We start from the raw sequence: 22195 nt of genomic DNA, 5'->3' as shown, positions 1-22195 counted from the left end.
CTCTTGTATGACGACGAGATGTTCATATCAACAATCTGTACAATACAACATTCTGGAATTTAGTCTTGAAAGCAAACATGACTCCCGCAGAGGTAATGATACTAATTGATAGAACTTTTCTTAAATACACTATTGAAGCCTTTAATATCACCATCTTCATCTCTATTTTATGACAATATACTTGTTATACTAAGCCTCGGTTCAGACACAGCGGACTGGACCGCGCGGAGTCAATCTGTACTAGTTCAGCCGCGGACAAGTGTGAACGAATATATAGAAGCTAGTACAAATTGAGTCCACGCGGAATCCGCCGTGTCTGAACCGAGGTTTAATTCTTCCAGAGAGAAAATTATCAAAACTTTTCATTGATTACATTCAGAAGAGAAAATATTTTTATTAATTACTTAAGTAGTACTAATAACTTGTAAAAGTGCTGTGTGAAGGTCGAAAATGAAGAACTTAAGGTATATTTGCAAGCTTAGGCTAAATAATCTGATCGTAATTTTGAGTTTAATTAGCTAAACGCCAAAGCTCTATTCTTTCCCATTCAAAAAATGCTTAAATTAAACAATCAATTTATATTATAGAATGTGATTTTAAATGTCTGAACGTATCCAGAACCATAGCCCTTAATATAAACAGACTGTCATATAACTAAATATAATATACACTGTTACTAACCAATTTCAATAAAGGGTTAATGTGTTTTGTTCACATTTCAGGCTGAAAAATACCTGAGTGGTACGCTTTCTGCTGACAAAAATGAAATTCTATTTAGCAAATTCAATATCAACTACAATAATGAACCTGAAATGTTCAAGAAAGGCACAACACTTTTGAGGAAAATTGTCACCGATCCAGTAATAGACAAAAATAGAAAAATAATAATTGATATCCACGACGATATGATACAAGAAAAGTTTTGGAAAACGCATTATGAACTATTAGATGATATAAAAGCTGAACATTACAATTTATCTGAAAATATGTCAATCTTGGTAAATGAACAATTGCAAAAAAAAAGAATGGTGAGATTAAAAGAGGATACTTCTTAACACTTGTTTTCATTCATATTTATTATTTGGATGAGTTACCTTACATAATTTACATGTCAATTTTTACAAACACCACATAATATTAGACATGACAATGTGGGGGGGGGGGTAGGAAGAAAATTTGATGAACTCCGTTAAATAACGACCCGCACACTTTATGCATCTTGACATCATTATATAACATTATGTTAAATACCAGGAAATAAATTACTTATGACGATTCTAATGTTCACTTTAATTTCCTAACATTGGATGGTCAGTACAACAAGCATTGATATATGTAGAAGAATAAATACGTCTTATAAAATAAGGAATGTGATTCAAATAACATTTATTTACAATCTGCTTTGATGATAGCTACAATATTTCACAAAACAATAATATACATATTTCAATTTAAAGAAATTATAATTTAATGATTTTTACAGTATTGATTTAAGCGAGTATATATATTTTAACATGAATAATACTTTGCGTAGCTCAGAACACTGACGTAATATATTATAATATATATTATTAACTAATCTATCTTTTTTTACAATAACTGGGGCTGTGCCGTTATAGAAATATTATGAATAACAATGAAACACATCATCTCCCGTCATTCAAAACATTCATCATTTAGTTTGTCATAGAAATAAAGTATATTTCGGCAGTACATAAACAGGTAGTTTTTTTTTAAGTCAACGATGCAATGACAAACCAGACACAGCCAACGAACGATACATTGATATTATAGTATGTAATCAGAATTTGTGAATTGTTTAGAAAATCGGTATGTAGTTATCAATTTTAGCCCGGTGCTTTTGTGCGACACATTCACTGATCCAAACAATATTGCGGCACTCTTGCTCCTTTAACTTCAGATATGAATAAAATACGCCAAAGTGGAATTGCTGGAGGAATGCGTGTACATTTAACCTCACCTGAAAAATAATAATAAATTAAAACATCGCAATAGGTGGTTTATGACATATTGAAAGGATTGAATCCCAACCGGAGATGTATCAATTAGTTGAATAATTGCCCTTTGGTAACATATGACATGGTATAAGATAGAGCATGGTTGATTGCGATGTTCTCCCCGTTTTTTTATGAGTTAAGAAATGACGAACAAACAGCAGGTATCAAACAATCTGGATTTGTTTTCATTGGAATTGGAAAAAGTAAATAAGTGGTCAGCAGTGAATGTATTAAAGACAAAAAATGAGAATTGGTTTTGTAAAGATTGGTTATTAGCCATTTGTTCCAACGTCTTGGCAATGCAAATAAGCATATTGATTCAACAGAAACCTTGACCCACCAATTGAAGCATAAAGATAAAGTGGGGGGAGGCTAAGAATTATGGAAAAATCAAAGATACCAGATAATAAAAAATACTATTTGAGGATTAATCACATTTTTGAAATATTTATATTGATACACTATCATTTATTATCAATTTCACAAATGTCAATGATAACAAAAGCTTATAATTTATTTTATAACAATAATCAATATATTGCTGAAACAAGTTCTAAATCTTTTTAATAATATGATATAATATGTAATGATAGTGAAATTGTTCATATGACTGGAATTTATAGCATTGTGGAAGAAAAAAAAATATTCGAAAAAACCTCAATTTAAAAGTAATTCGGTATAATATGTACATTACTAGTAAAATAAAATTACCAATTACCTCATGTTCAAAGAATTTATCCTCCAAGGTTTTGTCGCCAGCGTTATTGCCGGCTCCCTCAAAGAGGGCAGAATATTCTGCGTAGTATTCAGCCACGGCTTTCACTTGGTCATAGTCATCGGCGCGGGCGAGCGCAGCTAACCCGTCGGGATGCAGTTTACCGCAGCGAGGGTATAACTTTGCACGATCATCCTTGGACAGTTCGGTACCAAAGGAGTTAATGGTAATTATGATAGCGCGACGATCAGCCTCGAACTGAAATTTAAAAAAAGCGTTATAATAAAAAAAAAACACATGGGACAGACTTCTATAGAAGCAACAAGGATGCTATTTTTTTCACGCTTTCTTGTTAAATAGTATGTGCATAATGAAATATTTCAGGAGATATTTATGCCAAACTGAGTCCGGTGATAGAAGCGTTCAATTATAGATCGGAAAGTTGGCGGTTTCAGTCTATCATCCATAGGCATTATTTTTTTTATTCTTTTGTGTTAAATAATACAGGACGAAGTATAACATGAGATATTTTCGCCAATCTGAGTCTGGAGATAGAGCTCAGTGGTAGAGGGTTTGACTGCAGATTGAAAGGTTAGCTCTGAGCTGATTTGTGGGTACTTTGTCATTTTTCAAGTTGACTGCGACAGTTTTCTGAAATGTATCAGCATTAAAGAAAGTGCCATAGTTGCCCTTGTTAAATGTTTCGCGGTGTAAATCTGATAAAACAAAGAATCCCAGACACTCCAAATTAATTGATATTGCATTACATACATGTGTTGGCTATTTTAATCATGAGATTTGTTTGGAATGCCACGTGAGACACATATTGTTATACTCGTTAATACTTAGCATTTCTTCGCCAACATAGGTGGCCAAGTATTACGAAGCACATACGCCACGGTGCTGTCTTTAGACATGTACAATTTTGCCATACTCACACTCCATGCCACACTCAAAATATGAATTCACAATAAAAGAAAAAATGTTTTACATTTTTGTCACAGATGCCAAACATTTTAAAATACAGTGAATATTTTGTTTTACTTACATATCGTTCACTCATTCATACATATTTTTATCGGTTAAACCTGACGTGGTATTAGACTACAAAAGATCTTTTATGAAGAATATTTTATAAAATCTTTTAGTGTATTAGTCTATGTCTATATATTATAAAATATGTATTTTATAAAAGGTAAACAGAATCTTTTACCAAAGATTAGTTCATTATGAAAAACACATTCTTCATAAAAGATATTTGTTAAAGAAATGCTATTAATAAACATCTTTATCTAAGATCTTTAATACTGGCTTTAAAAATGGACAGTTTGTGTTGAATAAAACGAGCCTGCTCATAGACATCTGGGTCTACTCATTAGAATTTCTGCCAACATATCTGCATATTGCATAATATACTTGAAAAATCAACTCTGTATACATAGGTGATCTTTGCAAATTGACATTCATTTCTTAACCCATTCTGTTATCTTGTCCGCTTTAACATTGAAATTTTGATGAAAATGAGTGTCTTGGTCAATGCAAATAGGAAATACTTACAGCGAGAATTTCACACATAGCGTTGGCAGTGGTGCCTCCGATTTCTTTGCAGAACGCATGGAAAGCTTCAAGATACGCCTTGTACAAAGTGTTACGAATAATCTCAATGTTCATTTCGTCCAAATCTTGTTCGCTAATGCAGTCAACGAAGAATGGGGCGAGCGGCGTGTCAACGAGGACGGCGTTGTAGAGTTCGGCAGGCGTTGCCGCTACGTGGATGGCCTCCATCTGCTCGAAGGATCCCAGCGGGTGGCATTTGGGAATCAGCTCGGAGATAGGACGCTGGTGCAGCGTTCCCGTGATCAGCAGAATGATGTTGTCGATCATGTAGCTGTACGTTATAAAGTCCAAGAAGGTGGACAGAGGCTCCACCGCATGATTGCGCATGTGCTGAAACTCGATCACCAACTTTTCGCGAAGCTTGTCGTCGATGGTCGATACCGAAAGTGGACTGGGCTCGTTGGCTAGGAAAGTGCCGTAGTCGGTGCCTTGAAGATGGAGTTTGAGATCTAGAAAAAAGAGGCAAATACGTTATTGCTTGGCGACAGTAAGAATACAGGGGTGCAAGGAAATGAATCATACTTCGAAATTAACAGTATGAATAGTCAACACAATCGATTTTCTCAATACTATTTATAGTCATTCCTACAGGAACTGCCAGCTGTCTATAGTACAAACGAGTGGTGCTTCTCAAGAAATTTATATCCCAAGTTTTACTATTCATATAGGACAGATATTACGTTATATCCCTGTTCGTCGTTCATATTATAAGGTAACAAAAAGTCTCTAGTTCAATAAAAACACCAATGACAGTAAAATCAAGTCCAAATTACCTTCCAATGTTTCGCACTGCACTAAATTTAAGTAGTCGGCCTGCTTCAATATTCCGCACTTGAAACCGCGACACAGCCCTTCCAGATAACCACCGTCGATATTAAATAGGCAGCCCAACATCTTGATTTACTTGGTGATATTTTCTGGCAGACTTTTCACCTCACCCACAGTCAGATCATATGATGTTTGCATAGACAATATAGAATAGACATCAGCAAAAAACCGTAGACAATAATCAATTTTGAAGGACGTAGAAATTAAATTTATAGGTACCTACCTAGCTGAATTTTCATGAAGTAATCAGCTTATTTGGCATTCCCACCCAAAATATTATTACTCTACTTGATCATTCAAAAAAGCATCAAACCATCAAATAATTTTTCATTTTCATCAAATAAATTTTTAAAAAGTTATTAATTATTTATGACACCCAAAATAAAATGGTAGGTGCCTATAAAGATTAATGGTATACCCTAGTATACCTATCGATTAATTAACTACCTACCTACCTATGGAAGTTACGACAGCGACGTGGTGCTACTGGTGGAGAATGCTAGGGATAATAATTATTGTTGAATCTGCAAAAACCATTATTATTTCTAGAACCATTTATCGGTTTATTTCACTTACAAATAATAACATATTATAAACGGACGATACAGCGGTTTGGCGGGTTTAAGCCGGTGCTCCATAGCCGCGCTAGTCAGACGACAAGGCGGGCTTTATTGCGCCTGTACACATGCATGGAATTACTGTCGGCAACTGTGCTTGTTTTAAACTGTCATGACAATAACTGTTTACACGTAAATGTGCTGACTGTCTCTCCAATCTCATTCTTCAAGGGTAAGCGAGACGCGAGTTTGTCATTTTATACTACCTACTATCTGACAGGTCGTATTGAAAATCTGAGCTCATAATGACTAGTTCGTTTTTTTACCGGCACGTTCTCTATCGCTCTACTGCGCAGGCGCAGATCGAAAATAATCTTACTTGCGCGCAATAAATCATCACAATTTGGAATCTTCCAATCTTTTATGCAAGCAATCTTGCTAACTCAGGATAATATATATTTCCCCATACATTTTCTTACTGTGCACAGTACACCCATGCACGTGTAAACGGGATATTAGGACAATACTATTTTTACTTCAATTAAACTTTCACAGCGAACTAGGTACAATGTCATGGTAGCCAGATTAGCATCATACCTATTAGTAGTAGAGGCAGAATCCTTTTCCTCACGGAGGGTGCATTGAATTGCATTGCGATTTTTTTTGCTTGTGCAATAAACCGCCATTAGGTGTGAAACATAATATTATAGCAATAGTTCCACAGCTAGGATTTTGATTTTTTACATTCAGATTACAAAAAATAAGCGGATTTAAAAGATTTTTTATGTTCTCATAGGTAGGTAGGTATGTAGCTATATAAAAACCGCAATGTGCAGTGCACCATATTATGGTAATTAAATTTATTATTGTTATCATAAATGGTCAAGATACCTAAATACCACACGGTAGGTATACTGAATACCCAGAAATTCTCCTCGTTATTCTTTTCAGGAGATTTGAGTCCAACCTCTTTGATTTTCATAAATTAAAATTTTGACAAGTTTTTTTTGCTACTGGCAATGTCTTTCCTTTACGTCTCCCAACACGTGCTGCAGTGTGTGTAGGCTGCAGGGCTATTTATCAAAGAAATTCGAAATATTTATCCACTTAGTTTTTTGAGGCTGTCTCGTGTGGTGAAGTGATCCTTCTCTGTTAATTTTTATATAGGTTTTTCTGTAGAATTCAAACATTCTCACAATGGTCAAGCCACCTTACAAAGTTGGTAAGTATTTATGATTATACATTTTTTTTAAATCCTTAAATAATTCAAAATTGTGGCAAAAAGTGTAAATTTAAAAACATTTTCCTATGCACCTACAGGTTTATCTATGGAAATTTTACCGTCTTTAAATATTATTTTAGTAGTTATCCTATGTCAGAAAATAGAAATTGATAGACATGTTGAATGCAATCATTGTTTATCAATTAATATTAGCTTAGATTATAGAAATATTAGGTTAACTGGGTTTTCTGTAAATTGAGAATACCCCCAAATTTACTAGTCTTAATTCCCTTACCTACCCGTGGAAAATTACATTTTCATTTATTATTCCGGGTAATTGTGTACAGGAGTGTTATGTACCCCTATAATATTAATAACAGTCCGTACCCAAGGCAAACAGTAGTCAAGCATTTTGGAAACGAAACTGTAAACTTCGATGGTAGTGCTAGTATTGCTTATACTTCAAATTTAATATGGTAAATTGTTTGTAGAAAACAATGATTGTTGCATATCGAAATAAATGGTAATGATTTGAATGGAATATGCAATCGAAAATCATTCTTTATTGCGAACAGGATATCGTATTGCATTCGGCGATAATCAATAACTTGCACTGCCATCGTAATTCGCAATAGTCGGCCTTGATATGGTACTTATTGTATGATTAAGTCAATACGACTTACACTAATCATTATGGTCCAAACAAATTACCATCATGTCACATGCTGTCACGATGAGATAGATAGTGATGTGTTGGTCATGTGTTTGGGCCATTACTGTCTGTTGACACATTTTTAAAACTTTATTTCATTAATCAAATTACAATAATGTTAGAATTTTACAAGAACATTAAATTATGTAGGTACCAATAAAACACCACACCGAGGGTAGCTGAATTGGTAAAGTGGCCATCTGAAGCCATGGTTCGAGACTGGGCAAAAATGCATTGTTTTATCATATGATTGATTAGTGATTCATTTAACGCTATCCTCAAAATCTATATGCGAGAGTAAACTATGTTAGTTCATATTGACGACTTTCAGGAGAGGCAAAATAATAATTTTTCGCACATTGAGGGCGGACGTGCTCAGCGTGGGTTAAAATTGAGCTTTTTTTCTATTTTCAAAGCATGACCCTGGACATACCTTAAACATTGTAGATAATCTATTTATATAATTTCGAAGCCTTATTATCCTTTATATTTATTTTAAACATTTGATGACTGCATAAAGTATTTTTATTACATAAAATAGTATTCTTTTAAACCTCTCGCTCTATGTTTTAGAATATAGTCATATTTCAGTACATAAATGTGCAGTGGTGTTAAGATTTTTTACATTTATTAATTTTTAAACGCATTTATAAAACCATCAGTATAATTTATATCAACATTATTATAGTGAAATATTTACGATAAAAAATTATATTGATAATCTCTGTGATCCCAAATTTGTCAAGAATTAGGCATTTTATTATTCAAAAAGTGGGCAAGATTAACACATTTGAAGATAATTCTAAAGATACTAATTATAAGCTATGTCTTTGACCATTCAAGTGTGATAAACATCCTATGAATAATGATTGCTTTATAATAATTATTGTCCTAAGAATAAGGTAGTGTTTTTTTGAAATACGCCATTTCTTTTGGCATTCCCCAGTGGTTAAGCTACAACATACGGCCGTAGTCATAAATTGACAAACTATAATTGAAGTAGGGAGTAAAATGATGTTAACGCGCGTGTTTGAAAATGTACCTAACCAAATTTTTTTTTTTTAAACGGTACATGTTCAAACACGCGCGTTAACATCATTTTACTCCCTACTTCAATTATAGTTTGTCAATTTATGGCTACGGCCGTATGTTGTAGCTCTAAATTCATCAGGGTCTTCTAACTCCAAATCACTAAAAAGAGTGTATGTTGCACCACGATCTGGTTTGCCTAAAATCCATTGTCTTGTTCAAAGACGTTTATCTTCTTTGCGCAAGAATTCATTAAATTCTTCTATGAGGGGCGGTATGAGTAGCTAGTATATTTTTTAATGTAACTTTTACGATTCATGTTTCGGTACACAAAACTAGCCTGCTTCTTGATTGAAAGTGAACTGACTCACCATATAAATCGAAAAGAGAAAAATACGTATAAACACTCTCTTGCCCACATCACTCTCTCGGCCTAGTGACATTTTGCTGTCTCGCCACTGTACTCGTTACGTGGAATCAAGGCATAAGAGATTTAAATTTTTCTTCATTATTAAAAACACTGTCATTATCATGGTATAGAGCAGTGTTCTTCAACCGGTGGTCCGCGGACCGATGCCGGTCCACAAGAATTCATTACCGGTCTGCGAAAGTTTTCACCACGCTATCAACTGGCTATATTGCTACACGGTTCAGGGAATTCGCACTAGATGAAATGCTGGGAGAATTTTAGAATGCTGCTGATATTGATCAGAAAGTCATATTCAACATCATAAGCCAACATTTAAAAGCATTACCTGAAAATTTTAATAAATATTTCTCTGACAATTAATATTTACGTAAAGGCCGACCTCTAACCTCTGTATTAATAATCCCTTTTTGGAAGATATTAAATCATGCGCACTTGATCCTCGTGAGAGAGAAAAGCTGATCGACTTATCTTCTGATGTCACTCTGGTGTCCAGACATAAAATACAATCATTGTCTCAATTTTGGATATCCTTTGATAAAGAATATCCATCTCTGGATTATAAAGATCAGATTATTGGTAATTTTTTCGACTTCCGAATTTATGTGAAAAGACTTTTTATCTATGTCAGTAATAAAAACCAAACAGAGAAATCGAATGGATATTAATGCAGCGCTTCGTCTCTCAGAAACAATGCTGCAACCTCGTATATCAAATTTGCATACAAAGAAGTAGTAGCAGATGTGGCACTAACCAAAAGTTGTAATTTTAAAACACAAGATTTAATAAATAAAATTATATCTATAATGGCTATTATTTCTGGCTAATACTGGTCCGCGAAATATTTCTCATTTGTGTTCACCAGGCAGCGGGTGTTAAAAGGTTGAAGAACACTGGTATAGAGGACGAAAAATGAAATTTTATCTTGGTAATAACTCATTTTCACCAAATTGAATATACTGTTGTTTACTTTTCGCATATAGAAAATCTGTAGGTGGACCCATAGGGCATAGGTGTAATTGCCGGGGTGGGGTTATGATCCAGAGGAATGGATTCAGTTATTCAGAATAGTGCTACAACTCGTAGGCCTACAATTATTACCTGTTATCATATTTTATCTTTAAGCTATGTATTGACTTCAATTACTGCTGTGAAAGATGCCGATACTAAATAAAATGTCTTCTTTCACCATAATGTGATGGTTTTGCCAGATTTATAGACTGTTGGTCATGATATGAATATGATGTTGTATTCTACAGCCAATATGGGTCTGGCGGAGTGGGGCCGCAAGGAGATCATGCTGGCTGAGAATGAAATGCCCGGCCTGATGGCTTGCAGAAGAAAGTATGGACCTATGAAAATTCTTAAGGGAGCAAGGATCGCTGGCTGTATTCATATGACCATTCAGACCGCTGTCCTCATGGAGACTTTGATGGAATTAGGAGCTGAGGTAATACTTATTTCATATTATTATTACATCGTTAAGCCAAAAATGACTATAATCTACGAAAATGACAAACACACGTCATAGCAAATTAGTTGCGAAAGGAATGTTTAAATACTTTGAAAATATCTATACTAATGATAAGATTGAAGTGTATGTGATTTCTGATATTCGTCTGTGATTATTCATAATAAAACAGCGTATTGCGGCAGCTGGTGATTTTTTGGATTGCAATTTTTGAGGGTGCACTGGAAACTAGCCTTATTGAAAAATGAGATCTATTCGGTGTTGTTATTGATTGGAAAAAGCTTTATTTAAATTGTCTCATTTTGGGAAATTATCTGTATATTTTATAATTAAAACATGCCGTGAGTTAAGTCCTTCTTGATTTATTCTATTTTTTCTAGACCTTGCAGGTCGCTTGGCGTCCTAATTTAATAGAAATATGTCTTGGTTTTTAATAATATGATGAAAAAAGTCTAATCATCGTGAAACCCATTGACTTGGCACGCTAATTACTTTATGTAGTAGGTAGTTTGGATGGAGTCTCATAGTTTTTAATTCAACGCGATTTAATTGACAGGATAGTTATATTTTTCGTACATCTAGATTATTGCAGTACAAAATTTGTATATAATAATATATTTTGTTTATTCAATGTAGGAAGATCCCATTGAGGCATAACAGTTTATGGTTTGATTATATTGAAAACATATGCTTCACAATGTAGAGCGATGTTTTAAAAAAATGCTAGCAGTGCAGTGCACTTCTATGATGTCAGACCAGCTGCCGCTGATTGCATTTATATTGTCTTAGGTTATTAATTCCATTAATTATTATATTCACTCAAAGTAAATAACCATAAAACTTTAATAAATAAATATTGCAGACAGAGTAAATAAATAGCTTTGTTCGTTAGGTAGTAAAAAATGTGTAACATAGTTATCGTTTTGTTTATCCATATGGTATTAATTCAAAATTATATTATTCAGCAGAATAAATACTAAGAAAATATTATATAATGTTTTGAACTTGTTTAATTTTACAATAAAACTGCAAAGTTCATGACATGTTCATGTTATGACGTTAACATGTTTTTATCAGCAGACTAAGAAAACATATGCAGTACTTAGTAAATTATAATCATAATAATATAAATGTATATAAAGATAAGTTTTTCTTTTTCCAAATAAAAAATGTAAAGATGGAGCATGTTAATCCTCACAGTGTGGATGTATCTTAGCTAGTATTTGTTTATAGCCATTAACTCAACCACCAGCTATATTCCAACTTACTGCGAGTATTCTAAATTATGATAGTATCCGTGATAAATGATATCTTTATTCCACTTATCTTCAAATCGCGGAGTTTCTCGCGTAATCATACGCGGATGGGATGGAATCTTATTTCTTGCCGTTACAATTGCAGAAAGTTTGATATTTCATTTAAGATTCTGTTGTGAATTTTTTTAGCAACCCCTATAGACTGAGATAGTATTTATTCGTATACTTTCGACCGTGTCCGATCCTAATAGGATCATTTATGGACCTCTCCACAGAGTAGAGGTTTGCTTTAACAGATTTTTGTTTTTACGAGAAATGGATGTTAGCCACTTGATCAATCTATAAGGTCCATACTTTGACTCGAAAGATACATTGAAAAGCAATATGTGTTTTTGCCAGACCGAGGATTCGCATCTGGGAGTCCCGACATTATAAACCGACGCGTAGACCGCTCGGCCATCATGTATTTGCGCACATCTTTCATACGCCATATTCATATACATGTTACTGTCAATTGGTGTATAGAAATCGTATTAATTATATTGTGAGTAAGTTTAAATGTTACTTACAATCCAATACAATTTGTATTTATAAAATTTGTACAAAGTTTCACCTAGAATTGCATAGTTTATGTTTAGTCAAAATGTTCAAGCAAGTTCTGTGATTTTCATATAATAACAGTATTGTTTTGATTCTGCAAATATCCATTCTGATTGACATCCTAAGGTGAGAAATATATCACCGTAGTAAATCATCTGTCATTTGCAAAACCATTGTCATTTTATAATTTAAAAGCAACACATAATATTTACAATACTGTAATTAGCCAATGATATTTCATATTCTCTAGTGCGCATGTGCATTTCAAAAAGTTGTAAATAATTTGTTAAAATCCGCATGCGCTGATTGAGCAGCCAATTTACCCTGTTACATGATCGGTGAATCTTCCCACGACAGATTATTGTGGCATGGACTCAAGTTGCCTGGTTGGGTATATGAAGTCAAGCTGCAGGTCTATCAAACATTTGAAATAACATGTGATTTGAACCCGCAATTCATGGAATAGGAGTCAATTCTTTTACCTTCTTTCTACTCCACTGAAATTTAAAATATTTTTTTTTCGATTATTCTTTTCTTTTCTTTCTACCATGTCCGATCCCAATAGGATCATATGGGCCTCCACAGAATGGAGGTTTGTATTGACAGATTTTGTTTTTACGAGAAATGGCTGTCAGCCTCTTGCTCAACCTATTAGCTCCATACTCTGACTCATACACAAATTGAAAAACAATATGTGTACTTGCCAGAAACAGGATGCGAACCTGGGACCCATGGCGCAAAAGGCCAACGCTTAAGCCGCTCGGTCATCGTGGGTGTAATTACAATATAGTAATGATTTGAATATTACTTAATGCTATGTACTATGGCTACTTACGGAAATTGAATTTATATTCTGGTTGATATGAGCATTGCATTAGAAATTGTTCATAGCAATGAGATTTGGCCGGATATGCCAAATATATGCTCTATGTATAGTTATAATATTATCTAGATTTAAGTTTTCTATTGTTTACTATTATTTAACCAACTTAGTGTATAAACAGAAATATATTTTAATCTTAGTCTTGCAAATACCTTCTCTAACAAGTATAGATGGAGGCTGAAGATCCCGGAAGGCAAAATCCAGGTTTGCTAAAACCAATTGGACATAGTTATGCAGAAAGTAGCCAGTCCACAAAAAATAAAAAAAAAGAGATATTCTATAGATCAGATGCGAGAGTTTTCTCTACGTTCTGCTGAAAATAGCCAAGCCGCAAAAAATTATTCTTTAAATAAAATACTATTTACAATTTTACATTTTTAATATCATGTTGTTGCTAAAGTGCCATTATCTCAGCTTGACAATATTGTGGACTGGCTACATTCTGCATAACTATGTTCAATTACTGTGGTGGATTTAAGTTTTGTACTATTCCATTTGAGTCGTTTTTTGTGACCCGGGTTTAAATTGTCAAAACCCTTAATAATAGATCATTAAATAACTACTCACTAATAACACAATCAATAGGCGTAAAATCGTTATTACTGGGTAACGTTTTGGGAATTTAATGGAGTTTACTAATGAGAAATGACAGTAATATAAGTACCTATTAATAATAAATAACAATGGGTATCAATAATCCATAATTGGTAAAAATGTCAGGCCTTGAAAATTTAAATAACCTGATCAGTGCCACGTACGAGTTAACTCGCGGGTTCTAGTAAACGTCATAATTTCTGAATAAACTATTTGTGTATATTTTCTAAACAATATTTATCATTCCTATTTCATATTTTTAAGGGATTTATTTTATTCCAAAAATAACTGGCCTACAAATGTCCACCTAGTAGAAATTGGCTGGCAGTGATAAGGTTAAAATTTCATCAAATACCCTCGGTCGATAAGATTGATATTACAAGTACTATGGAATGGTACAAAACTCAATTACCTAGTCATATTTCCGCAGAAATGTCAATAACATGTTTCAGTATTGATAACTATTGAGAAGTAGTGATAAGTTTTGTCTTATTTTCAAACTATATAAAAGTTTATCAATCATCAGATGATAAAAAACGTGGAGTGAGAAATGATGATTCTCTCAGTTAAAATTCTTGTTGTCAAGCGTAACCCTTTTATCAATAGGTCATCTCTACACGATTCAAAAATATTTTTTTGTTTTTTATTATGTTAATTTATTTGACTCATGATCCACTTTTTTAATTTACGTCACTAGTCACATTGTTGTTAACCGCCAATGTTACATAAAATGTGAAGACGTCTTTACAAAATATGCAAAACATATTTGGGTTTTATCTCATGTTGTGCGTACAAATAATATTTCAATTGTATTTTTTACATTCTCAGATAATGTTGATCACTATAAAAGCCTCATACCATTTAAGACCCCTTTTCACATATTAAATACATATTTCTTGTCATATTATGGAACTCGCATGATGAGAGTCTGTGTTATGACTGTAGTGGTACCATAAGAGCATGGAGCATCAATGAAATGGCTGGGTCAGGTTTATTTGTACAAACGTATTTAAATGAGCATAGCGTCTCATCCGCCGAAGATAGTTCTTATTGTTACACGTCCATCGTACATTTTCACAGTTGTACATTTGCGTCGCCGGAGGATTACGGATCATTTTGCAGCTAGTGGATAGCCTGACATACATAAAAGATATTTTACTTAATGCGTTGACACACGAGAGATAATGCAACGTTGTCTATAGGAAAATAAAATGTTTTGCCATTGACATCGCTGTGTGTATGTTGCATATAATCTAATTATTAAGGATTGCTGGGGTTGTTTGAATGTTAGCATAAATAATGAAAGATGTCTCATTTACGATTGGCAAAACATTACTCATCTGTATATTAATAAGCACCCACGGTGGCCGCGCGGCTTAAGCGTTGGACTATCACGCCGTGGGTCCCAGGTTCGTTTTTCAATTTGTGTCTGTCAGGGTATGGACCTTATAGGTTGAGCAAGTAGCTGACATCCATTTCTCGTAAAAAACAAAATCTGTTAATACAAACCTCTACTCTGTGGAGCCCTATATGATCCTATTAGGATCGGACATGGTCGAAAGAAAGAAAAATATTATTATTATGAATGTATAAAATTAAGGATGTTAAGAGTGGGTATAACAGGAGCCAGTGTGATTCATATTTCAGTCGAAGAGAGTCCGCAGAGCGAGTACCACGTCATTTAAAATCAAATTTACAGCAAAATCCCTGGTCATCGAAGATTTTATTTTAAAGACATAATAATTATTGTCGGTAGAGCAATTCATTGCAATGATTTATTAGGTTCCGTCACCGCTGTTCGCCGGCCGGCCGAATGTAAAACAATGTGAAAAATAATAAAAGTATATGGGGTGCCTGCACGATACCTAATATTTATTTTTAGGCGTTATAAATTATTTCGTGCATTGGCTTTACTCAACCAACAAAATACAATAATGGTACCTACCTATTGTTTCACTAGTACATATTATAAAAAAGTTGCGTTACTAGTTTGTAAAAGTGTCAGACTAAACTTAAACCAATCGGGTACATCACTAGATATATTCTACGTTTTTTAAAAATATGCATTAGAATTAAATAATACTTACCTATTTTTTTTAATAATGATGTATGTCTTACACATTAAAAATAAATACTATTCATTAATAATGTTTTTTGGATAGCACATGAAATAAAAATGGATGTAGATAATATGTGTTTCAACATCCTTCGTATGTTTAGTTCTCGTACAATTTCAGGTTAAAAAGGTATTAATCTATTTCTATGTTTCTAAACTACTAAACTAAACTCTAAGTTTAAAAACGTCACAATATCAACCATATTGGTTGCAATACTTCCCACCAAACAGCTGATTAACATATTGAATTTAGTAACATTTAAGTATATTAGAAGATACTATTTTTTGGTCACCCCATACTCGCTTAGCTGGAGTGAGTTTGTTTTAAATTAAATATAGTGACCATTATTTTTGAGGCACTATTAGACTTACTTAGATTACTAGTAGACCAACTATTTCGGACCACATATAAAAATATCATATTTTCAATTCTCAAGGGCATTTCTTTAGAGCGTCCCCTTAAAGAAAAACCTTCTATTCAAATGGAATTATATGATGAAAGTGTAGCTGAAAAGGGTGACAGAGGCTAGCAATGATTAAAGCTGAAGGTAATTTCTCCCCCGCAACTCTGGTTATTATATACAAAACATCCATCTGTGCTAAGCCCTTAGGCTTCGGCCACATAGGCAGGTGCCTTGCTTGGTGGCTACGTGCTAGGTGACATATCCTAGTGAACGAACGCACACTATTCTATCGCAATGGCCACACTGCACGCTTCACGCCTCGCTACGTGATTATGAGGAGTCACCTCGTGAGTCTCCCGGCGAACAAACATGTTAGTTATTTTTATTGTGTCACCTAGTGATTTTGCCATTGTCTATGGATTTTGCAAGATGGCGGATGTTTCTTCAGTATGACAAACGTCAAACACCATATATTTTGAGGTTATGAATAATTGACAGTACGCACTCAAGAAGTTCGAATTTGAGACTTTCGAAATTTTGAACTTAAATTCTCTGTGAGAAGTAGCTTTCTGGTTAGTTTTGAGAGTGACATATTATCATTGTTGACTTCAGTGCTCCCAAATGTCAAATGAATTTGTACCTAAGCACGTAGCGTGCAATGTGGAAGTAGTGTTTTTACTAGACAGGCATAGCATCTAGCTCAGGACTAGCGAAGCACCTGCCTATGTGGCCAAAGCCTGATGCTGTATAAATATTGTACATTCCAATACGGTATCTGAGAGGATGTTTTCTCATCCAAATACATATATTTTGCCTTTGATTTTTAGTTGATCTTTCAAATTCGATTTTCACATACAAAACTGGACATAAAAGATTAATGCTGACAACTAAACTAAATATTATATTTTATGTAATGAAAATTTTATTGTAAGCAACAATAAGTTTGAATTATCGTGAATATTAAACATCAACATCTTCGTGTTGCAATCTTCAAATAGCAATGACTCAGTTAGATAATGAAATAGTTTATTTATTTTTGCCATGCTGATTTTTTTTTATAAAATCTTATTCTGCATAAGAAGTTGTTTTTGGGTTTTATTAAATTTTATTTGGTTTACGATTTACATCTACATAATATGAAATAATGAAAGAGCAGAAGATTTGATTAATAGATATTAATTTGGTTTACTGTCTTGATGGAAAGGCATTATAATGACAAGTACATAACGGTTACATGTAAATTGTACATATTACAGTTCGCCGTGAGTTTTCTTATCGGAAAGAGATGACTGTATACTATATGGCCATCCCTATTTTCATAGCCAATTTCGGCAAAATTCATGAATTCAAGAATAAAAACATAACCTAACCTAACACATAATTCAGTATATCGGCTATTTTCAAAATTTGTTTGCCGCTGTATTCCTGTAAACCGATATGAACCGTGTTTTATTTAGACATGAATTTTATCTCAGTACTATACCACCCAAAGAGGTTGGACGGTCTTTAATATACGACCATATATTTCCGATACAACATATCACGGTGAAGTGTGATACAGTGAACTGCATATTTATTATCTTGTGATGACAAAATGGTAATGACTGTTTGTCTTTGTTTCCAGGTCCAATGGTCTAGCTGTAACATCTACAGCACACAGGATGAAGCTGCAGCAGCCATGGCGGCCGTCGGCGTTCCCGTCTATGCGTGGAAAGGAGAAACCGATGAGGAGTACATCTGGTGCATAGAACAGACTCTTGTCTTCGCTGATGGAAAGGTAATTTTTGACCCCACTATTTTACAGCACATGGAATCAATGACATTAATTTTAGTTAGCTCATCAATACAGTAAAACCTCGTTAATACGAATTTCACGGGACTGAAAATCATAAAAAAATTGAATTACGAAATATGGAATGTATGGGGGGAAAAATACAATTTTTTTTTTAAAAAAAATAATTTTATCCATGGAATATTGGTAGTCAACAATGTTTTTTTAATCGATCCAGCAATACTTGATGATCCTGATTAATTTTATGAAACCTTGATATTTTTTTTTACTTTGCGATAATTTTGTTTGTATCTTTATACCAGACAATATTAAAGGTTCAAATACATTATGATCACGTCATGTACTATCACATGCTGGTACGGCAACAAATTTCGTCTCAGTGTACGGCCTCAGTAGGTGTTGCGTGCAGCGCGGCGTTCTCTGATCTGTCCTTAGTGCACAGCGAGCGTTTGGAGAGTTTAGCCGAAGTGAAAAATTTAATAAGCGTCTCTCTCGCGCACGGAAGTGTATTGAATGTGTTTTTGGGAGTTTATATGCAAAGTGGTGTATATTGAGTAAAGCGATAGAAACGAACGTGGAACATGCTTGTCTAATAATAATAGCTACATGCATTTCACACAATGTTATAAGAGATCTCGAAGGTAATTTTGATCATCATCCACAATATATTTCTTAGATTTCTCTACTTAATCGGAGAGGAGTGCCACCAGACGAAAAGAAGAAGAAAGAACATACGGGTTCTTTCCTTATGATAATGATAATAAAATGAATCTCCCGACTCGTTTTCTTCTGGGTGCCACCAGACGAAAAGAAGAAGAAAGAACATACGGGTTCTTTCCTTATGATAATGATAATAAAATGAATCTCCCGACTCGTTTTCTTCTGGGTATGCTATCAATGCAATCCCTGTCCACCCGAAGAGTGATTGCTCTTTTAAAGCATTTCTTTTTACTTCTTCGTGGGTTCATTTACAATCCATATATACTGGCAAATATTAATTTTCATGTTCCCACCAATATCACTCGTAACTCTACGGTTTTCATGATACCTCGTCGCAGTACAGATGTTATGTTTCATGATGTTGTGTATCATGCGATTAACTTATTTGATGGCACCATAAAGGTTGATTTATTTTTTATTAACTATATAATGTTAATGGACGTGTTAAATAGGTTAAATTTATAATTGTATATATTATCATGTTTCTTTAATATTTACATAAACACATGCTGTCTTTTCTACTTTCTTGTTATATTAGTTGTTATTTGTAATTAAGACATTTTTATAATTTTGTATTTATTATGTATTATGGCGCATTGGCCAATTGCTGTAATGCCGTAATACTCTTTTTCGAAATAATAAAATAAATAAATAAATAAAATCATTACATTATAAATAATATTGCTACAGAATCAACTACGAATAAATTCTCAGGTAATAGACGAAACAACAGTTCCTCCGTCACAGCGTGAGATGTAAGAAACCAATTTTCAAACTATTTTTTTGAAAACAGAAAAACTCCGGCCTGAATAAATTTGTAATGAAATACTTAATAATACAACGAACTTTATACTAAAAAATAAAAACATTTTTTTTCCTTCAATTCCGACTTTTACTGCTAATTCCCTCCACCGAATAACGAAAACAATTTGCACGCCGAACTAAACGCTGTTATCGCGATATTATAAAATTCTTATAAAATTTAAACAGACATTTTACTTTAATGGACACCCCTGCATCCAAATTAGTTTTGTTATATCGACATTTCATTGTATTGTAAAATAATTATATTATTATGATGGATTGAATTTTTTTGCTTGTTTCAGCCGTTGAACATGATTCTCGACGACGGTGGAGATTTGACAAATCTGATCCACACCAAGTACCCGCAATACATTGACGGCATCAAGGGTGTTACGGAGGAGACCACAACTGGTGTTCACAATTTGTACAAAATGTTCAAAGACGGAACTCTAAAGATGCCCGCTATTAACGTCAACGACTCAGTCACCAAAAGCAAATTTGACAACTTGTACGGTTGTCGTGAATCACTCGTGGACGGAATCAAGCGGGCAACCGACATGATGATCGCCGGGAAAGTGTGCGTCGTGGCAGGCTACGGTGACGTCGGCAAAGGATGCGCTCATTCCCTCAGAAACTTTGGCGGCAGAGTGATTGTGACAGAAATCGATCCCATCAGTGCCTTGCAGGCCGCTATGGAAGGTTTCGAAGTGACAACCATGGACGCGGCAGCAAAGGAAGCACAAATCTTTGTCACGGCCACTGGTTGTGAAGGCATCATCACCAAAGATCACTTCCTCTGCATGAGAGATGACAGCGTCGTCTGCAATATAGGTCACTTCGATTGTGAAATCGACGTTGAGTGGTTGGAAAAGAACGCAGTTAAAAAAGTCAATATTAAACCCCAAGTCGATCGTTACACACTAGACAATGGACATAATATTATTTTGCTGGCAAAGGGACGCTTAGTTAATTTGGGTTGCGCCACCGGCCACTCTTCGTTTGTCATGTCAAACTCGTTCACCAATCAGGTCCTCGCCCAGATCGAACTGTGGACCAAGCCCGACGCCTTCCCCATCGGTGTTCACATTTTGCCCAAGAAACTAGACGAAGAAGTCGCCGCCCTTCACTTGGATCATTTAGGAGTGAAACTCACTAAGTTGACAGCCAAACAAGCCGCCTATCTCAATATACCAGTCGAGGGACCATACAAACCTGATTACTACCGTTATTGATTTGTTTGTTAATATAGTGTACCGATGCTAACTTTCAATGAGGAGTCTCATCCGATATCAATGTACTGATGTACCAATCTAATGACACAAATCTGAAATGTATCATTTCTTTCACGTGTGTTTTCGTTTCTATAACTTTGTGTTACTTATAAAAATGATTTTTTTATTGTTGTACAAGAATGAATCTGTATATTATAACGGGTCTTTATACTTAATCTTTATTTTACAATAAACTTCATTTGTATAAAAAACTATTTAAAACATGATTTTATTCTTGGCAACTTGCTCAAATAATAAGAGTTTTACAACTAATTCTATTAAGGACACTTGCTTTTCCCTCCACCACATCTCCACACCTGTTAAGCAGGCGTATACCGTGGGGTAACGAATGTTCGGCGCCCTTCAATTTTATGCTGAGTGTCACAGGAGCAACTTCTGATAACCTTGGTTGGCGAACACTAAAGTGTGCGTGAATGTCCATAAAAACTGTCGTCTCGATATTGACAAAAATTATCAATACTGGTATGTGTAATTGTATCAGAAAAAAGTATTGTTATTGAAGTTAAAAACTATCAATATTTTATTGACAGCACCAGCGCTCGAAATGGAAAATTTTACTAAAATGTTGACATAGTTTTCTAGTTTTATGTGTATTTTATAAAAATAGGTTTATTAGAGGAGCGAATATTTTGAGGATTTTATGTTCTTGTCTACTAGGGTTGTCCGTAAAATAAGGTCTCTAATTTTTTTCACAAAGAAAAACGTTTATTTGCAATTTGGAAAGCCTGGACTTTCTACAATTTTTATACATAATCCCCGTTGCGATCGATGCATTTTTGTATGCGATGTAGCATTTTTCGTATACCCGTGTCATAGAACTCTCCCGCAGCGGCGTGCAGGTAGCGTATAACCTCTTCTTTCAACTCCTCGTCGGTCCTGAAATTTGTCCCACCCAGGTGTGACTTCAACACAGGAAAGAGATGATAATCACTTAGTGCTAGGTCCGGGCTGTAAGGGGACAATTGAATCCAAGAATTCCTCGCCCTCTTCTGCGTAGCAATCAATCAAATCTGTGGGTCGCTTCAACTCGGTTGACCATTTTGGGGACCCACCTTGCACACACCTTGTGATAATGCAAATGTTCTGTCAAAATCTTGTCAATAGTAGTCTTTCTGACATCAGGGATAAATTTGCACAG

General features: G+C 34.4%; 3 protein-coding genes across 4 annotated transcripts; 2 read left to right on the top strand and 1 right to left on the bottom strand.

Moving 5' to 3' along the window:
• Window positions 1-22: 22 nt before the first annotated feature.
• On the top strand, window positions 23-1062 carry LOC147066531 (putative tRNA(His) guanylyltransferase). Its single transcript, XM_085955800.1, has 2 exons — window positions 23-92; window positions 723-1062. Exons 1-2 carry the CDS (start codon window positions 78-80, stop codon window positions 1053-1055), a joined length of 348 nt encoding a protein of 115 aa, XP_085811926.1. The 5' UTR covers window positions 23-77; the 3' UTR covers window positions 1056-1062.
• On the bottom strand, window positions 1049-5334 carry VhaAC39-1 (V-type proton ATPase subunit VhaAC39-1). Its single transcript, XM_085955798.1, has 4 exons — window positions 5124-5334; window positions 4291-4799; window positions 2737-2991; window positions 1049-1981 (listed from the first exon to the last, which is right to left on the bottom strand). The coding sequence occupies exons 1-4, from the start codon at window positions 5242-5244 to the stop codon at window positions 1820-1822; spliced, it is 1047 nt and encodes a 348-aa protein (XP_085811924.1). The 5' UTR covers window positions 5245-5334; the 3' UTR covers window positions 1049-1819.
• Window positions 5335-6762: 1428 nt separating this feature from the next.
• On the top strand, window positions 6763-21258 carry Ahcy (adenosylhomocysteinase). 2 transcript variants are annotated; one of them, XM_085955993.1, is made up of 5 exons: window positions 6796-6957; window positions 10385-10575; window positions 14953-14981; window positions 18074-18226; window positions 20068-21258. In XM_085955993.1, exons 4-5 carry the CDS (start codon window positions 18128-18130, stop codon window positions 20995-20997), a joined length of 1029 nt encoding a protein of 342 aa, XP_085812119.1. In that variant the 5' UTR covers window positions 6796-6957; window positions 10385-10575; window positions 14953-14981; window positions 18074-18127; the 3' UTR covers window positions 20998-21258. The 2 variants fall into 2 exon arrangements, with proteins under 2 accessions (XP_085812118.1, XP_085812119.1); XM_085955992.1 differs by lacking the exon at window positions 14953-14981 and having other exon boundaries at window positions 6763-6957.
• Window positions 21259-22195: the final 937 nt, after the last annotated feature.

Source organism: Rhyacophila brunnea, unplaced genomic scaffold (genome assembly GCF_057557595.1).
Source record: "Rhyacophila brunnea isolate RB1 unplaced genomic scaffold, BYU_Rbru_1.0 scaffold_5, whole genome shotgun sequence".
Classification (NCBI taxonomy): Eukaryota; Metazoa; Arthropoda; class Insecta; order Trichoptera; family Rhyacophilidae; genus Rhyacophila; species Rhyacophila brunnea.
The sequence above is the reverse complement of the archived record's forward strand: the minus strand, read 5'-3'. Positions and strand labels throughout refer to the sequence as shown.

Excerpts from the sequence above, each read along its gene's own strand:
- Ahcy (XM_085955992.1), top strand. The coding sequence starts at position 6,933 with ATGGTCAAGCCACCTTACAAAGTTG. Across the intron at positions 6,958-10,384 it reads CAAGCCACCTTACAAAGTTG|CCAATATGGGTCTGGCGGAG; the intron begins GTAAGTATTTAT and ends TGTATTCTACAG. Across the intron at positions 10,576-18,073 it reads TGATGGAATTAGGAGCTGAG|GTCCAATGGTCTAGCTGTAA; the intron begins GTAATACTTATT and ends CTTTGTTTCCAG.
- VhaAC39-1 (XM_085955798.1), bottom strand. The coding sequence starts at position 5,244 with ATGTTGGGCTGCCTATTTAATATCGACGGTGGTTATCTGGAAGGGCTG. Across the intron at positions 2,992-4,290 it reads CTATGTGTGAAATTCTCGCT|TTCGAGGCTGATCGTCGCGC; the intron begins GTAAGTATTTCC and ends TTTAAATTTCAG. Across the intron at positions 1,982-2,736 it reads ATAAATTCTTTGAACATGAG|GTGAGGTTAAATGTACACGC; the intron begins GTAATTGGTAAT and ends ATTATTTTTCAG.